This window comes from Polypterus senegalus, chromosome 15 (genome assembly GCF_016835505.1).
Source record: "Polypterus senegalus isolate Bchr_013 chromosome 15, ASM1683550v1, whole genome shotgun sequence".
Taxonomy (NCBI): domain Eukaryota; kingdom Metazoa; phylum Chordata; class Cladistia; order Polypteriformes; family Polypteridae; genus Polypterus; species Polypterus senegalus.
The window spans coordinates 130,568,164-130,585,197 of NC_053168.1; the positions used below are offsets into that span (position 1 = coordinate 130,568,164).

The following is a 17,034-nucleotide window of genomic DNA, read 5'->3' on the forward strand; positions in this document are numbered from 1 at the left end:
AGGAAACCGGAGCACCCGGAGGAAACTCACGCAGACATGGGGAAAACCCAGAAAGCGAACCCAGGTCTCCTTACTGCGAGGCAACATTCCTACTACTGAGCCACCGTGCCACTCTAGCTGGGAGTATTACAATTTTCAGAGAATTATATAGAGTATTCTGAAGATACGGTACCGTCATAGAATATATTTTAAGACAAACAATGTTTTAGCCAGCTAAACTTATATCTAATATTCTCTATTTAGTGTTCAGTTTATGGAAATAACTAGAAACCCGGTCTTTTTTAAATATTTACATAAACAAAATCAGGTTTATTTTGAACTGCTAATATAATATTCCATCAACATAATATTTTTCACAAAATTTGACACATATATAGAAAAATAATATTCCTAACTTTACTTACCTTACCTACATCAGTCTGGACATCTATTCCTGGTGCAATAATAGCTAGTTCTAATGATGATATGGTATGATAATGTTATACTCCTAGAATTAAAATTTGTCAACAGCTTAGATTAAAATTTAAAACAGCTAAAATTTAAATTTGTCAACATTGAGTATTCCACCCCTACAGGATCTTAAGGAATAAGATTTCAGATAAGGACTCAAACTCAGTTATTCAGAAAGACCTGAATTGTGAATGCGATCAATAGGTTCCTGACTCACTAGGATATATGTCAAGGAAATGTTCTACACTTACACCTTTTTAAGTTAAACTTTTCACATATCTTTCAGATGGCCTCGGACCAAGAAACATATAGAATAACATCAGATGTGTAAACATAATATAAAGGAAAATCCACTGGGGTATCTTATACTTCTCTGCTCACAGGGACACTCATCTTGCTTAGCTTGAAGAATCCTAGTCTGTCTCTAATGGCTCAATGGAAAAGTAATGTGTTATGTTAGAGTAAATTGCTTGGACTTTACTCTTTTTTTCATAACAAGTAGTGTGAATTGTTGCACCTTAATATACACAGGTGTGTGTGTCTTTCTAAAAAGGGCCAATCAATTCAATTTGCCACATGTAGACTCTTTGATTAGACAAATCTCAAGGATCATTCAAGCAAACGGAAAGAGCGCAACCACGAACTTCCACAGTAAAGGGTCTTAATACTTATAAAACAGGGATTTCAGTTTTTAAATTTTCAATACATTTGCACATCTTTTTAAAAGAAGATTTTCACTTTGTTATTATGGCTTAGTGAGTGATTGGGCAAATGTATCCATTTAAAATTAAATCTAGAACACAATAAACTGCGCTGAAGGTGAAGGGCTTTGAATCATCTGAATGTGTGAATCGCATCAGACCCTTTTACTATACAGATCCCGGATATAGGTAGGAGAAGGAGGCTGCTCGATTTCTGCTAAATGAATGGTTTTCTTAGCTGTAACACTTTTGATTATGTGACATTACCTTTGATGGAATTGTGCTTGATTGAGTTTGTCTTCTTAAAATACAACAAAACTTAAAATAAGCTATTCAGCAGTTTTCTAACCCACTTAATCCTTAAAAGAGTCACGGGGATCTGCTAGAGCCTCTCCCACCTAGCCTAGGGTGCATGGCAGGAACAAACCCTGCTCAGGACACCAATCCATTACAGGGCAAACACACACACGTCAACTACACACTTAAGCCAGTTTAGGATCACCAATTCATTTAACCTGCATGTCTTTCGGCTGTTGGAGGAAACCCACGCACACCGGGAGAACATGCAAACTCCACGGTGGAGGGAGCCGGGACGCGAACCGTGGTCTCCTTCTCCGAGGCAGTGAGGAACGCCCATTACGTTCTCTGATTGGATGCTTGAAACCCGCCCATACTGCTTGGGGAACGCCCATGTTGTTCTGCAGAGACTAGTACTTGGACTACTGTTCCACCATGCCGCCCTGAAACAAAAAAAAAAAAAGAAAATGTACTGTAACAACGATATCAAAACTGGTATTAAATTCCCACACGATTACAATTTAAGACGGACCGATATTTAGAATCTTCATAATAATTACATACATACAGGCATACATAACAGATTTGTCATGCCCGCGGTGCAACAAATTCGTGAAGCACTTTGTCAAACTTTAACTGTTTTTAATTTCATATACTTTGCTACAGATCTGTAACATTTGTTTGTTTGTTTTACACTTATGCTATGATTTGCAAAGCTGAGAAACGCAAATTTGCTGTAACTATTTAACACATTGTTTACCTTCACGCTGCACTCCAAAGCTCGCTCTCGCCTGCCGCCGCCGCCGCCGCTGCAGCTGCTCGTCACTTCCCGCCCAACGCCTTCTTCAAGGTGATAAGTGACGTCACCAGCGCCAGCCGCTCTAGACGACAGGGATTGAGGGCAGAGGCGGCGGGAGCTGTCACACGGCGTTGAGAGGAGCGGCTGCTGTACACGGGCTCGGCTCGGCTAGGCTCGCTATCCACGCAGTCATCTCAACCGCAATGATGTCCCCGTGGGACCGTTGGTACTCCAGCAGCTGCTGCATGTGTTGCCATGTTCGGACCGGCACCATTATTCTGGGAGTCTGGTACATGGTGAGTATGCCGGGAGCGAGGTATTAAAGGGATGTTTTTTTTCTCTTCCTCAGCAATATTCCTTGTTTATTTGCTGCCAACCACCTGTCTTTACAAACGCATGTTCTCATCGCTGTTTCGATGTCCGTCTTAATCCACTTTTACATTTTACTGTATTTATTATTTTTACGGTCTCTTCTCGTCACGGATTCCCGTCCGTTTGCCACAGGTGTCACAGTGGGATTATTTTTCCTCACACCCTTACGTGGTTTATTGATTTGAAGATTATTATTACAACAAGCCCCCCTTCCTAAACGACCCACTTTGTTTGCGTTTTACGTGTCGAACTTGATCGGTTATTTTTGAGAGGGAGAACGAGGGAAGAGGTTTTCTATAAAGTTCAATTCGGAATGCTTTATTTGGTTTTCTTTGTACATTCTTTGTATGAACATATGTGATATGAAAAAAACGTTGTTTAGGGCAGGGAAAAGTCTGTCGTGTTTTTTTGGTTTTGTCTTGCTAGCTGTGAATTTGTCATGATAAATTTCGTGGCTAAATGACAGCTGAACGGAGGATGTTTAGTGGTTTCTGAAATTTGTGATCACAGCTATTAGATTGGATTTTTAAAATCATACACTGCAAGGTGGTTAGAAGTTAATTTGGAAAGTGCAGATATTAGCAAAAAATACTAAGCCTCTATGTTAATTAAATGGCTGCAATAAATACCTGCCAATATGAATCGTCCCCACATCCAACACTTTTCATTTTGATATTCTAGATATTACATTTATTAAGGGACAATGAGAGTTGAGGAACAGTCAGCACACACTGCTGTGATATTTTCAAGTTCACTCTAATGATCCATTTTCAAAGTGTAATTAACTGATCACCGGGACAAGACTGGTCATTTGAGAATTTTTGACAAATGTAACAATGGCTGGTTAAATTATTGGCTTTGTGACTGAATGAATAGACACAAGAATAAACAGAAATAAAGCAGAGTTTTTGACAAGAGGAAAAAAAAACTAAATGTGCCATGCTATATAGTTGGTGTACATCCACTCCAATTTTCACACCACATTCTCAAAAGGAGGAGAAACCCTATAAAAATTAAAAAGTTGGACAGCAAGGGAAGATTTTAGGTTTTTAAGGTCAGAGGCTGATGCTATTGTTACAGGCGGACATAGTCTATCAGTGTTGGTGTGTAGCAGAGATTAACAAGCAAATAATATGCACAGAAAGTGTGTGTGTGTGTATATATATATATATATATATATATATATATATATATATTATATATATATTATATATAATATATATATATATATATATTATTTAGATATAGGGAGATCCCAAATCTTTTATCAAAAGCATATGCCATGTCAAAAGGAGAAAGTGCTTCAGTTAATGAGAATGCTCTTAGCGGATTAACTTTGATTGATTTGTTTGTTTATTTAAAAAACAATAGATTTATGTTCAAAAAGGGAAAACAGAAATAAAAAAGCATACAAAAGTTACTTCATTCTACTGAAATATTCGCCTGTATTATAAAAATAAATCAAAAGTAGGGCTGCTTTGAGAGAATAAATCTATAATCAGTTTACATTTGTAGACACACTATAACCTTCACTGCAGACTATAATTAGAACACTAGCTAGTCTTACAGTAAGGTCTTGTGCCACATAAGCCTCTTGACACGTTTTATAAAGCTCATTTCCTGTCTTCTTTAAAGTCTAAAATGTGTAGGCCAACTACTCTAAAAATCCAATTAAAAACTGTACACCTGTTAATGTTACATCTTATTAAACATGGCACTGCAAACACTTGAAGTGTAGCTTTATCTACATTAGTTCACTTAAAGTGCACAGTTTATGGTTATTCTAGTATGGGTTATTATAATTGTAGAAATGCAATAGTGGTATTAATCATTTATGTGCTATGATGCTACCAAACTATTAAATAGAAATATTATTTGTAAGGATGTTGTATGCAATGGTTAAAATGAGCTTGATCATGCACAGAGTCAACTTTCAAAGGCTAAGGCATAAGGGTACTTAATCTATAAATACAGCTGACCTGATGATGCAAAAATTAAGTTTAATGGTACAATTATTTATCTGTATTAATCTTTGCAAAATTTGAACAGTTGTGCAAATGAGGTAAATTTATTATTTCTTACAGTCAGTTGTGGTAGGTCAATTAGGGCATTGTCAGACTGTTTTGTTTTTACCATTAATCTGCTGAATGCACATGATGACAGTTGCTGACCAATGGAAAGTTCTCTGTTGTCAACTGCAAAATACATATCTTGATGACCCCCCAATCACTCCCATTTCCTAATGAATGAATGAATGACCATCATCTTAAACTCAGCTTCTCCAGTCCAATGCAGTGCAGCTTACTTTTGCTTCTTACTGCACATTACTTTCTCCACACATTGGACTTGTTAACATTGTCCACTCACCATGCACCAATACTGGGAACCTTGGTATGACATGGGATGAAGCTTTCCTTTGATAAATACATTTGTCACTCTAATGATGTTGTTTCTTTCATCTCAACATTCACAGTATCCAAACCTACATCACTATCTTTGCTGCTCAGCCCCTTGCTTAGTGCCTAGTTCTGTGTAGACTGGTCCAGACTTTCCAACACAATAAAAATGCTGTTCACCAACTTTATTCTATCCCTCGATTGTCCTACTCCTCCTTTGCTTTAATCTCTCTGCTAGCTGCCTATTGCTTATTCATCAAAGATTCTCCTATATGTTCTCAATTCTTTCAAAATCTTGTACCTGGGATAGCTGTATTAAATGATATCCAGTGCTGTCCTCTGCTTCCAACTAATTCCGTCACTACTAGCTTTCTGTGAACAGAAGGATTGTCATCCTAAATGATTTCATGCGCTTCATTATAGGATTAGAATGACTACTTAGAATGACTTTGTATTTATTACCATTTAGTTTGATACTTAAAGGAGCCAATTGACCTTATCTATACTAGAAAAAGTAACCCAGTATCATAATAGAACAGTGGGAAACACACATTCAGGCCTGTAAATATGTTTGTTGTGTGTCACACATTTGTCTTCTTGTTGAGAACAAAAAGAAGGATGGCTTATCTAATCAGAGGACTGTTTCTCTCTCCTCCATAGACCCCCAGACAACTTAATTCACAAAATTGCACTTTTTGGAGTAGTACGGGATTAATGAACCACATCTTGACGCTATGCTATTATTGACTAAACCCTTTTCTCTCACCTTAGTTGACTTTTTCAGTCAAATAGTAAATGATTGGTTGTTTGTTTTTGAATGCATCTTGAATCAGTGCATGGAGATCACAGTCAAGGAGTTTCCACTTTTAGCTACAGTGGATAATGTGACTTGCCTATATCAACTTCCACATAAAACATCAGCAGTCTTCGTCCCTAAAGCTTCTGCACAACATGCCCCAGCTATCATTCCCTCTCTGAAGGTCATGGAGAAATTTTCTTTAAGCCACGGCAGCCAACCAAATAAGGAAGTAGTTCCTACCAACATTTTTATAATGACATTAAACATGATTAGATGGTAATTGCATAATTATGTCAGGGACAACTATTATATTATATTTAAAGCTCATGTGTAGAAGCATGGTCATTTGTGACACATCTTTAGTTGTTCCTTATATTTATTTCAGTAAACTGTGTATATATAACATTACATTCTCAAACCAGCTTAACCCAATTCAATGTCATGATGCACCACAGCCTTTCATTGCAGCACTATGTGCAATGCAGGAAACCTATTGGAATAGCCAGTCAACCTAACCAGTACATCACTGGAAGAGTGAGAGGAAAATAGGATGCAAATAATATTGTTTAAAAAGTGGCAAATGTTTATGTTTGATGTTATTTGTTAGAATAATCAGTCAAGAATTAATGCCTGAGATAGTATTTTTGGGGGGATCTACATGTTAAAAACATAATTATAATCTCAGTTGAAAGTATTTTGAATTTTCACATCCATCTGTAGAACAATGATCTCTAAATGAATACTTGCAAAAGGACCAGCTTTTGAATTTTTCAGTAACTGATTATAAAAGCAAGCAGTTCTGGTAACCCAATCTTATTTCGTTGACCAAGATACGGTTACGTAAGACTATTATGGAGATTTTCCGTTACCCAGCATTACCTTACAGCTGTGTTGTTTTATTTTTGCCAATTGTTTCTGTTCAGTGGAGCTGTCCAGCGCTTCAGCACTGCTGAGGCTTGCATTTCCTTATGCCTGAATTTAAACACAAAGCCTTTTGATAGCAGCTTTCCGTACTTCTCAGTAACCTCCAGATGACATGCTGAAAAGATATACTTGCAAAAATCACCAACTGCAGTTTTTCTGCAAAAACTTTTTTTCATGAGTGTTTAGCATTTTTTAGTCTTTTTAAATGCACTCTAAATGAGTCATCCTGGTATACAACAAATGAGCTACTGCTATATGATATACAGAATGTACTTGACACATTGCATTTTTTTGCACACTATTGGGTGCATGCATATATTCAAATCCTAATATATGTTGTAATATAAATTATAATTATTACTGGCTCAGTACTTTGTGCTGCTGCATCACAGCTTCAGAGTCCTGAGTTTGAATCTCGCTGTAGGCATAGCCTGTGTGGGGCTTAAAAATTCTGCGTGTGTTTGGATGTTGAGATTTTTCAACTAATGTATCTGTGGACCCTGAATTGTCCCATGATTAATCAATTTGAATGTATGCATGAATGTGCACTGCCTTAGACTAACATTCCACTCAAGTCTGGTTTCCTCTTTGCACTGAGCTTTACCAGAATAGGCACTTGTGTTTCAGAGCCATGAATTCGGTAAGCAAATCATTGCTAATGGTTAATCATTATTCTAGGAGTCCTTCTGAACATGTCCAGTCAGTAATTTAAAATTAGACATCAAGAAATTTCTTCTTTACACTGATGTACCATTTTAATAGGTACGTAGTTTAGGACTTGCATTAATTTCCTTGGTTACAAAAAATATTCTGCTTAATAGTTGAAATGCATCTGTTCTGAAAGAAAGAAAGATGACAATGTAGTAGCATCTCTTTTTATCTCCTTTACTTTTTCTTTTTTGTGTCTTGGAAAACCTGTCTGAGGTTTTTCCATGTGAAGAAGTACCTTTTGCCACACAGTTTTTACTTCCTTGTCTCTTTTTCTGAATAGAATTTTCATCTTTCCTAGGTGTTAACGCAGGTTTTTTTTTCTTAGTCTGTGATTTAATTAAATATAAAATAATAGTGAATTGATTATTGGCCCAGCTCAGTTTATCTAATGTTATTTCTGTCTTGTATGTGTTGCTACAAGGTTTCAAACTGGGTCCAAGCCATGTTAAATAGGATGTGAAAAAAGTATAGTCAGATAGGTTTAGATTATCATTGCAGTGCAGTGGTTAGCATTGTTATTTCCAGGTGTTATGAATTATATGGGCTTCATATAACAGTAAAGGATGAGGCCTTCAAAATTAGCCCACAAAGCCGGTCTAACCCGAAGGAAAGCCAGGCTCCAGGAAAATGGTTGATTATAGGTCTCACTAGGCCTTAGAAAGGAAATCAAGCTTTTAAATTCAAAAAGGAATAGTAAAGAGTCTCAGAATTTAAAGTATTTAGGAAACAACTTAAAAATTCCAGCTAGGGGTAGAGACAAGACCACAAAAATCTTTATAAAATAGAAGATTTATTCACAAAAATCTGAAAGTATAACAAAGTATGAGAAACAGCAAAAAGGAGGCAAAATGAGTTTCTAATAAGGCACTCTGAAAACAAACAAGTCCTAATACACAAGACAAAGTCAAAGCTCTAAGACAGAAAATCCAATAGCTGTACTTAAGATAAGCCACTCACTACCAAAGCACATTCAATAAATTGCAAGAGACTGAGAGCGAGTCTCCTGTGGTGATGGACAGGTTGCCACACATCCTGGAGGACCACCCACAAAACACAAGGAACACAGCTGAAGATACTTTGAAGGTTATAATTTAAATGAACAGTAATATTAACATTATAACTGAACAAAATAGACAAAACAAGATTTTTGAACCTCAGCTTGGCAGAGACACGGCATGTGTGAGCCCTGGCTGAAATGTGTTTCTCCTAATCACCCGGGTACTTGGGCTTCATTCACATGCCTATATGTTTGTGTCTTTCTTGCCTCTGAATTGCCTTGAACAGGATAAGTGTGTTTGTGAGAGTTCCTTTGTAATGGTCTGGTCATGCCATCCATTTTTGTTTCCTGCCCTACCTTGCATTCTTGTGTGCTAGCTGGACTGGTCATATTTGAACTCACAGTGAAATAAATGAGTTCTAACATGGATGAAAGGGCATATTTATAAATGTATACTTGTAGTAATCAGTAGCTGTGCTTTTAAAATTTACGTAACGGTTTTGATAGGAAATGTAAATTGCTCACTGGAAATACAAGCCGAACTGGTAAACCATTTCCTTCTCAAATTGTGTTGAAGTCTTTCACTGCTACATTGTTAACTAGTGAAACTACATTCAGAATATTGGTAGAACTGGAAGATTGCCTTTTTAAATATACATTTACAATAAGTTTATAATATTTAGTTTACTTAAATTATTGGTGTTATTTTAATAGCACTGAATATTGTTTAAGGAATACAATAAATTGCAGCAGTTTTGATTTGAATTTCTATACAGGGTAGGCTAAATTCAAACATTGTTCACCTGCCTTATCAGTATGGGAAAATTAGTACAATAATTCATCATGAAACTTTTTTGGTGTAATGAATAAATGCAGCATGTACTAATGCCAGTTATAAAGGGCTGTATTCAGTACTACAGGATGATTATAAAAAAAACGAACACTTAAAAAAATTGATCCCATAAAGTATCAGATGAATATATAATGTAAAACAATTGCATAAAAAAAAAACTCAGTTTTTTTCCATAATCTTAAAAAGTGCACAAGATGTACTGCTCATGTCACACGGCACATGTTAGTCCTTTAAATAATTCATTTGAGACCCCTTGTAGCATATCACTATTAATCGTTGGCACAGCAGCCACCACTCATTTTACAAGTATCACAATCTTAAAAAAAAATAATAATAATAAGGATAACTCGGCAGTTTGGTACATACTGCATGATTGCATGGTACTTTCTTGAGTAATACATTTTTTGAAAGGGTTCAATACTTTTTAATGATTTTGTACTGTATATAGTTACACTCCCATTTGAACAGTTTTTCAGTTTTTCTGTGGATTAAGTACTTTTTGCTTATTATTGTACATTATTAGTTGTTTTTCTTGTTGTTTCATATTTTTTGCATTGTATATAATACAGGGTGGCCCACAAAAAATTGCCTGCCTCCCTGGCGAAAAAAGGCGCACTTCCATAAATAAAGAAAGAACTTGAAGTGCAAAAATCTTTACTCACTCTTTACAGAAAGTGCTGAAAATCATCTCCTTGTGCGTCAATGCATTTTCGGGCGCACCTTAGCATGTTGTCATATACGCGACGCAATTGCATTACGAATATTGTCTTTCAACTGGTGTAAAGTTCTCGGGTTATTAGCGTACACTTTTCCCTTCAAATTGCCCCACAGATAAAAGTCACAAGTGCTTAAGTCCGGCGATCTCGGCGGCCACAATCCTTTGGTGACAATCCTGTCTTCTGTAAATGTCTCCCGAATTCGTGACAGTGACACGTGTGACAAGTCGCGCCATCCTGTTGGAAGAAGGCGTACTCGTGTTCTTCCAGTGTCAACTGTCCGTAAAATTCCTCAAAAATTCCCATATACACGTTCGTGTTCACTGTTGTCTCAAAAAATATATGGGACCCACAATCCGATTTGCAGACACAGCACACCAGACTCCGACTTTCTGATCGTGAAGAGGTTGCAAATGAATCGCATGCGGATTGACTACTGACCAATATCTGCTATTGCGATTCTTTGTGGAATGGAATACATGTCGCTCAGCTCGTATTCACACGTTTGCACTACGTCTACACAGCTTTTGTGATGAGGGTAGTCAATCGGCACACCACTCTGGCAGTAAGGCAGACAACTTTTTCGTGGGCCACCCTGTACATTATGTGTTTGTATGTCATTTTCATATTTTACATGCGACAATAATGACACTATAAACTTGTATAATACATGCTAACTTTGTAATTCTGAGAGCACAAATGTGAGTAAAAGAATTCCATTGTACTTGAACACATCACAAAGTAAGCTTAATAATAAATTCAAGTTACATACGGTACATCCTAACTATTCAATGACACCTGATAAACATATTCTGACTGTCTTTTTAAATTATTTTTCTCTTATAATGTGAATTACTTTGCTGTACTTTTAGATGACAGTTTTACATTTTATATGTGTTCTGTAGTATCTCATTTTTCTTCTCCTGATACTTTGTACTCTCGTCAGACAAATAAGAGAAACTGCTGTCCTCAACCCCTTTAAGCTCCTTTTAAAATTTAGCTGTAATTTAGTTTGCATTGCTTCAATTCTCAAATGTCACACAATATTAAACTATGAATACATTTTTTTGTATTTTGTATTCTACCAGTATTTTGTTTCAGCATCCATTTGAGATTGTTCTGATAAGCTTATCTTTGTATTATTTACTTTCACAAAACTAAAAAACACTTTGTTATCACTGTTTAGCACTAAGCTCTGCATGCAAATCAATATTTCAGCCTGTGTGTCCTTTTCTTCATCTCTGCCAGCTTTCTTAAATTTGCACCCACAGTAAGATAAACTGTATTCCCACAATCCTCAACCCTAATTAATCTTCTAGTGTGTCTGTTCTTGCTCAAACCATATTAGCTGGCTTTACCTGAAGTGTGCCTTTACTTCCATTCTCTGCACCCAAACAATCTGTACAGTTTCAGGAGTATCCTTTTTTTTCCTCTATGCATACAACAGATGCTTTACTTGCTGTGACTCTTACACATCAGGCACCTATTGACTACTGAAGAATCAGTAGGCAATTGTTAAATCGGAGATCAGTTTTGCTCTTTACATGAACATCCACCCAGTTGTGTGATAAAGTCACACTCTGCGAACATTCCATTGGGATTAAAAATTGTGCTGAATTTTGTATTCTAGCCTTGTCAGTGGTTAAATAGTTTAAAGTAATGAAATAAAATTTGTACTGGGGAATAGATTACAAGAAAGAGTAAAATGAAAGTATTCCACTGGTACCTTTGAAAAGTTTTCTGAAACAAATAGCAACTAACATGCTAAGAAGAAATATACGTCTCGCTGTAAGATATTAGAATATTTGGCTTTTTATTATTTGGAGTATTTCATCAGAGAGACTGGGCTTGTACTGTGCATTCTCCGCCTTAGCAACTAGTATGTATAAGGTTGTTGCTTTGTAAAAGTTTTATTTTTAGTTAACAGATGTGATTGATCCATATCAAACATGTCTGACAAATTATGATTAAAGTATAACCTGATAAGCAACCATTCAGCAGTATTAGATTGGCCACCTCAGTACATCAAAATAATTAAAGTTGTTTGGGATCACCTGGGCAGGGAAAAGAACAAAAAGCAGCCACAGTCGAAGTAACACGTGTGGTAAAACCTGCAAGAAGTTTTGAAGAAGTTGCCACAGGACTACCCAAAAACATGATATTGCAATATCCTAAAGCAACTGCTTCAGTTTTGCAATCTATTCTGCAGAATCGTCAGTTTTAAATTAACTGTTATAGCTTTAAAGTAACCCTTAAAAGTGTGTATATGGAAACATAGTATCCATATATACGCTCTGTTAATTTAACACTGGCAATTTTGCACTGTAAATGAGGCCACGGAAAATGCTGTATTTTTTTGAGAAAACATTGTTTTTATTGTATAATTGTTTGTTTGTGAGACCAATCAGAGTTTGACGTGAATGTATTTGCAATTCAGAACCCTGACTAAATATGGCGTGCTTTTAAAACTTTCTTCAACAAGCTGCTGAATCCTATCAACTGTGAATTTATTTTTTCTGTGTACATAGCTAATATTACAGAATGTTAGCAACAATAATAAAAAAAGGTATGTGGAACAGAATAAACCTGTGTTAGAAAATAAGAATATTTTACAGCTGGAAAAAAAAAATCACACTTCTATTCTGCCAAAACACAAACCCAACAGAATAGGAAAATGTTTTACGTTTTTATCTCAAAACTGTTTTTTTTTTTTCTGGTTCCTAGTTTTCATGTTCATTCATTTATAATGTGATTTTTTTCTCTCCATCATACAAAGGATTATAATAAATGTTGCTCTAATGTGACTTTAAGAATATGTGTGTGGCTATGATTAGGCATGCCCCGCAAAGCACCCTTTGCTGGTGGTTTAGACTTTTTTTGGAATTAATCTTATTTGATATTAGCAGAACACAAAATTCGTAGAACAAATTTCTGATTTAAATGTTTGTTCTCTACAAAGCTATGATAATCATGCCATTTTTTAAACATTTACAAGGAACTTTTTAATGTTAGATTACATAATTGTAAATTGTACTTAATTGAATACCCTGGTGTGGCTCTTGTTCTGCAACTTCACATTGCTTTGGGAATTCTATGTTAAGCTATTTTTGTAATGATATGAACAAAAGAAAACTTGTCAGTATGACTACAATTATACTATATTTGCTTGTGCTGGTATATAAAATGTGTTATAATATAAGGTCATATGTTTCAAACATGTTTGTATAAAGTAAAATACAAAAATTCATTAAACTTTTTGCATTAATAAGTAGTAATAATTGCCTTATTTTTACATTTCTGAAAATAAGCCTCAGAGTTATACCCTTAACTCTATCAAGAACGCGTTATGTGTCAGTATGCAGCAGTGTTGTGTGATGGCGAGTAGATAACGTAGATAACCCACCGTTAAAATATCCTGTACTGATATAAGAGTGAGCTAAAGGAGAAACTGCATAATAATCCATCCTCAATGAACTATTATTTTGCATGAACAGCACAGCAATTATTTTTTAAACAAAATGTTATTGGCCAAAACTGTTATTGATCATGTTTACATTGCCTACATTGAAAGGTATGCTTTAATGTGGCATATTTAAATTTTTGTTCTACCTAGAATTATTTAAGTGAAAATTGCAATTAGAGTAATTGATTTGACTAATCTTCCCTACATATGTGGATTTTCTTTTTTTTTAGATTATCAATGCAGTGGTGCTGCTTATCTTACTCACAGCACTCAGTGACCCTAGTCAGTATCGCCTAACAAGTGTGGAGTTGGGAAGTGATTTTGACTTCATGGATGATGCAAGTGAGTATTAAATTCTTTTAAGTGATTTATCAGAACGTCCAGTTTTTTGTTGATCCAAAAAAGTACATTCACCAAGTAGTTACATTACGTTAATGCACATACAACTGAAAAACTGGCAACTGAAAAACCTTGCCAGCATTAACTGCAAGATCAAAATACTTTGTAATGCAATATATATTTTGAAACATTGTCAAAGTCATCTCCACATGGTCAGTTGTAAATTTTACTCTTTATGGTACAGTATATTTTATCAATAGAGAGCAGTACCTCTTGAAGCTATGCATATGATTTGGTCACAGAACTTCTTTTATTTTGTGCTGTTAGGTTGAATAACCTATGGCTATCATCTTAAGCATATATTGTTATTAATAAAAGATGTACGTCAGTGATTCATAATTTTAGAGAGCATCAGCAATGCTACAGTAACTATTGACTTGTATTGAAGCTGACTGCATTGTCCTAATTCTCTGAGATAAATCAGACTTATGAATGCCTGTCATTGGCTTTCCTTGGCTCATGTCTGTTCCTTGCCTTTGGTGTAAGCTGCAATGGCATGTCTGTTTAATACTAGCTGTCAAATTGGTTTTCATACACAGCACATGTTTTGCACAGATGGGAAGGATTAAATGTGGGAGAATCTCTTATTTGCTTTGATTCTAATCAAATTACCAACACAAGAGATCCAAGTGTTCTTCGTGCAGTGGTTAATTTACAGACTTTGCCTTCACAAATATAGCATTTTCCTGTCAAGTAGCTTTTTGTTCTAAATGATTTTCCTTGAATAGATCAAAATGTTATGGAAAAATTACTAAGCACATCACGGAAACTGAAAAAAAAAGAGTGTGTGGCAAGACAATTTAAGCATTTGTTAATATATGCAAAAAAGTTACAAATTTAGTACTGGGATAGTTGTCTGAAATAATTTCCCAGGGAAATTTATTTGAGGTGGTTAGTTTTCATTTTCTTATGTGCATTTTCCATTACACAGTGTTTTGTAACTCAGTGCAACTAACATTAAAGGTGAATTTGCTGAACCGGAAAAAAATCTTGGAAGAGATTGCATATGTTTTAAGGGATTTCAATTTATGCTTAGGTTGCATTACAAGAAAGCATCTGTATCATACCTTCCTGAAGTTATGCATACTCACAATGTAGTCAATATGGATCCTGTTTTATCTAAAGACAGAAAAAAGTTCCATATTACTGCTTGTCATATGGATGCACTGAAACAACTAATTACAGAAATAAGGAAACACTGGAAGAAAGTTTCAACAGCCCAACATATATTGGTGGAGCTAAATGACAAGAAATAGTTAAGAGGTATTATTTTAAAATTCTAGCAAAAAAAGAAATAAACTAAAACCTTAATATGACCTTTGAGTTCTTTCCACTCCATGTGAACAAAGAAACAAGACAGAAAACTGAAGGGTCTGCATTTGTTAAAATTTGATTCATTTACTTGGTAAACTCCACAATTAAGTGTGTATACAGTTTGCTGATGAGCATTACATTCCACCACAGAATTACTCTGATCATCAAACACTAACTGAATAATCAGTGCTGGAAGTAGCTATAGATACAAGCAATATGGTCAATGCCAAGCATCAGAAAATGTATCTGGATATGTTACCAGAAGTTAAATATCCATTATTAAAATCTCCTGTTTTTTGCTAGTGTCTGTATTGTCACTTTGCCATTGCTGGCAATTGTTGTATTTTGTGCTATTTTGAAGAAATTACTATTTTATCATTTTTAAAAGTGAAGTTAATTTGCAGCCTGCTTGTTGTGAAGTGGTTTGGATGTTTTTTTTCTATGTATTTTTACCATTCATTTACACTTACACGCCACAATGACAATGGATTTTCTACCCTCAAAGTATGGCGTCCCATTGAGAATAGCTTAAAGCTGAAATTGACATCTATCATTAAGCATGTCCGCCTATTACATTAATAGTAATAGTAGACTAATACAAAACTCATGTTTAAAAGCTAAACAAGCTCATTTAAAAACTGCTTAAAAGCTTGAGTGGTAGTGTATGAATGTAAATATTAACATATATAAACATTATACTGGCCCAAAAAATGCATTTATTAATAGAAAAGCCAACATATTGCTTCAAGAAGATTTATCACTACTTTATGATACAGGACTTTAATAGATTTATTTTGATGGCTTTCTTTTTCAGATATTTGCATTGCTACGGCAATTTCACTTCTAATGATACTTATTTGTGGAATGGCAACATATGGCGCATACAAGGTACCTAAATTATAAAGTATCTTAAAAAAGCAGTTTAGTGAAGTTGGAGTTGGTGGACTATTGATGAATATCACCCAGAATCCTGATAAGCTAGTGGTTTGTACACTTTGCTGCTGTTGCTACTGTTAGAACAATATCATTACCAAATATATTGTCACTGTTGAAAAACTTCAAGTCCAGACTGTGGGCCAAGTGGTGTGCCTTTGATTCTATTTTGCTGAACCTGCACATAATTTGACTAGGGATTTAGTATACACAAGCCTCAACATACATGTGTGTGCATTATGAAAGAGCAATTACATTTAAGTAAAGTTTTTCCATTAGTTAATGTGTATTGATATGGTGCATTTTCTCATGACTACAAACTGTTAACTTCTAAATATAAAAACATGTCTTGTCCATCTTTGTGTCTTGAATATTGTTATACTGTTTTTAATTGTCATTTTTATTTTGAATTAAACAAAATTAGGGATTACTGCTCATTGTACGAGTTTAATGTACCATGCTAGTGAAACATATCTTTGCATTGTAAATGTAGTCATGTGTTATATAGAATGAGAATTTTTTAGGTTATTTTTTACCCCACATAAGCTTAAAAGATTAATATTTCTTGTGTCTGTTTATTAGTAAATTAATTATTACAATACTTATTATTTTTTTTCCTTTCTCTGCAATTCATGTTCTGCTGAATTTGGTTTTATAAATCACAAACTAATTAACGCTGTTATTGCATAATTTAAAATTATGAAATCTTCCCTCATTACATTTTATGTTTTTAAATAACTGTTTTCTCATGCTCTTTATAGCAACATGCTGCCTGGATCATCCCATTCTTCTGCTACCAGATTTTTGACTTTGCACTGAACACCTTGGTTGCCTTTAGTGTTATTGTTTATCCCAATACAATTCAGGACTATTTGGTGCAGTTGGTAAGTGATCTGAGATATTATGTCTA

At 35.1% G+C, this 17,034-nt stretch overlaps 1 protein-coding gene across 1 annotated transcript in view; it reads left to right on the plus strand.

Moving 5' to 3' along the window:
- Nucleotides 1-2,332: 2,332 nt before the first annotated feature.
- Nucleotides 2,333-17,034, plus strand: part of laptm4b (lysosomal protein transmembrane 4 beta) — a 30,554-nt gene continuing 15,852 nt past the window's right edge. The window contains exons 1-4 of the mRNA XM_039737279.1: nt 2,333-2,543; nt 13,709-13,820; nt 16,006-16,079; nt 16,886-17,008. Of these exons, the coding sequence (XP_039593213.1) occupies nt 2,451-2,543; nt 13,709-13,820; nt 16,006-16,079; nt 16,886-17,008 (402 nt within the window). The 5' untranslated portion in view covers nt 2,333-2,450. The remainder of the gene's footprint in view (nt 2,544-13,708; nt 13,821-16,005; nt 16,080-16,885; nt 17,009-17,034) is intronic.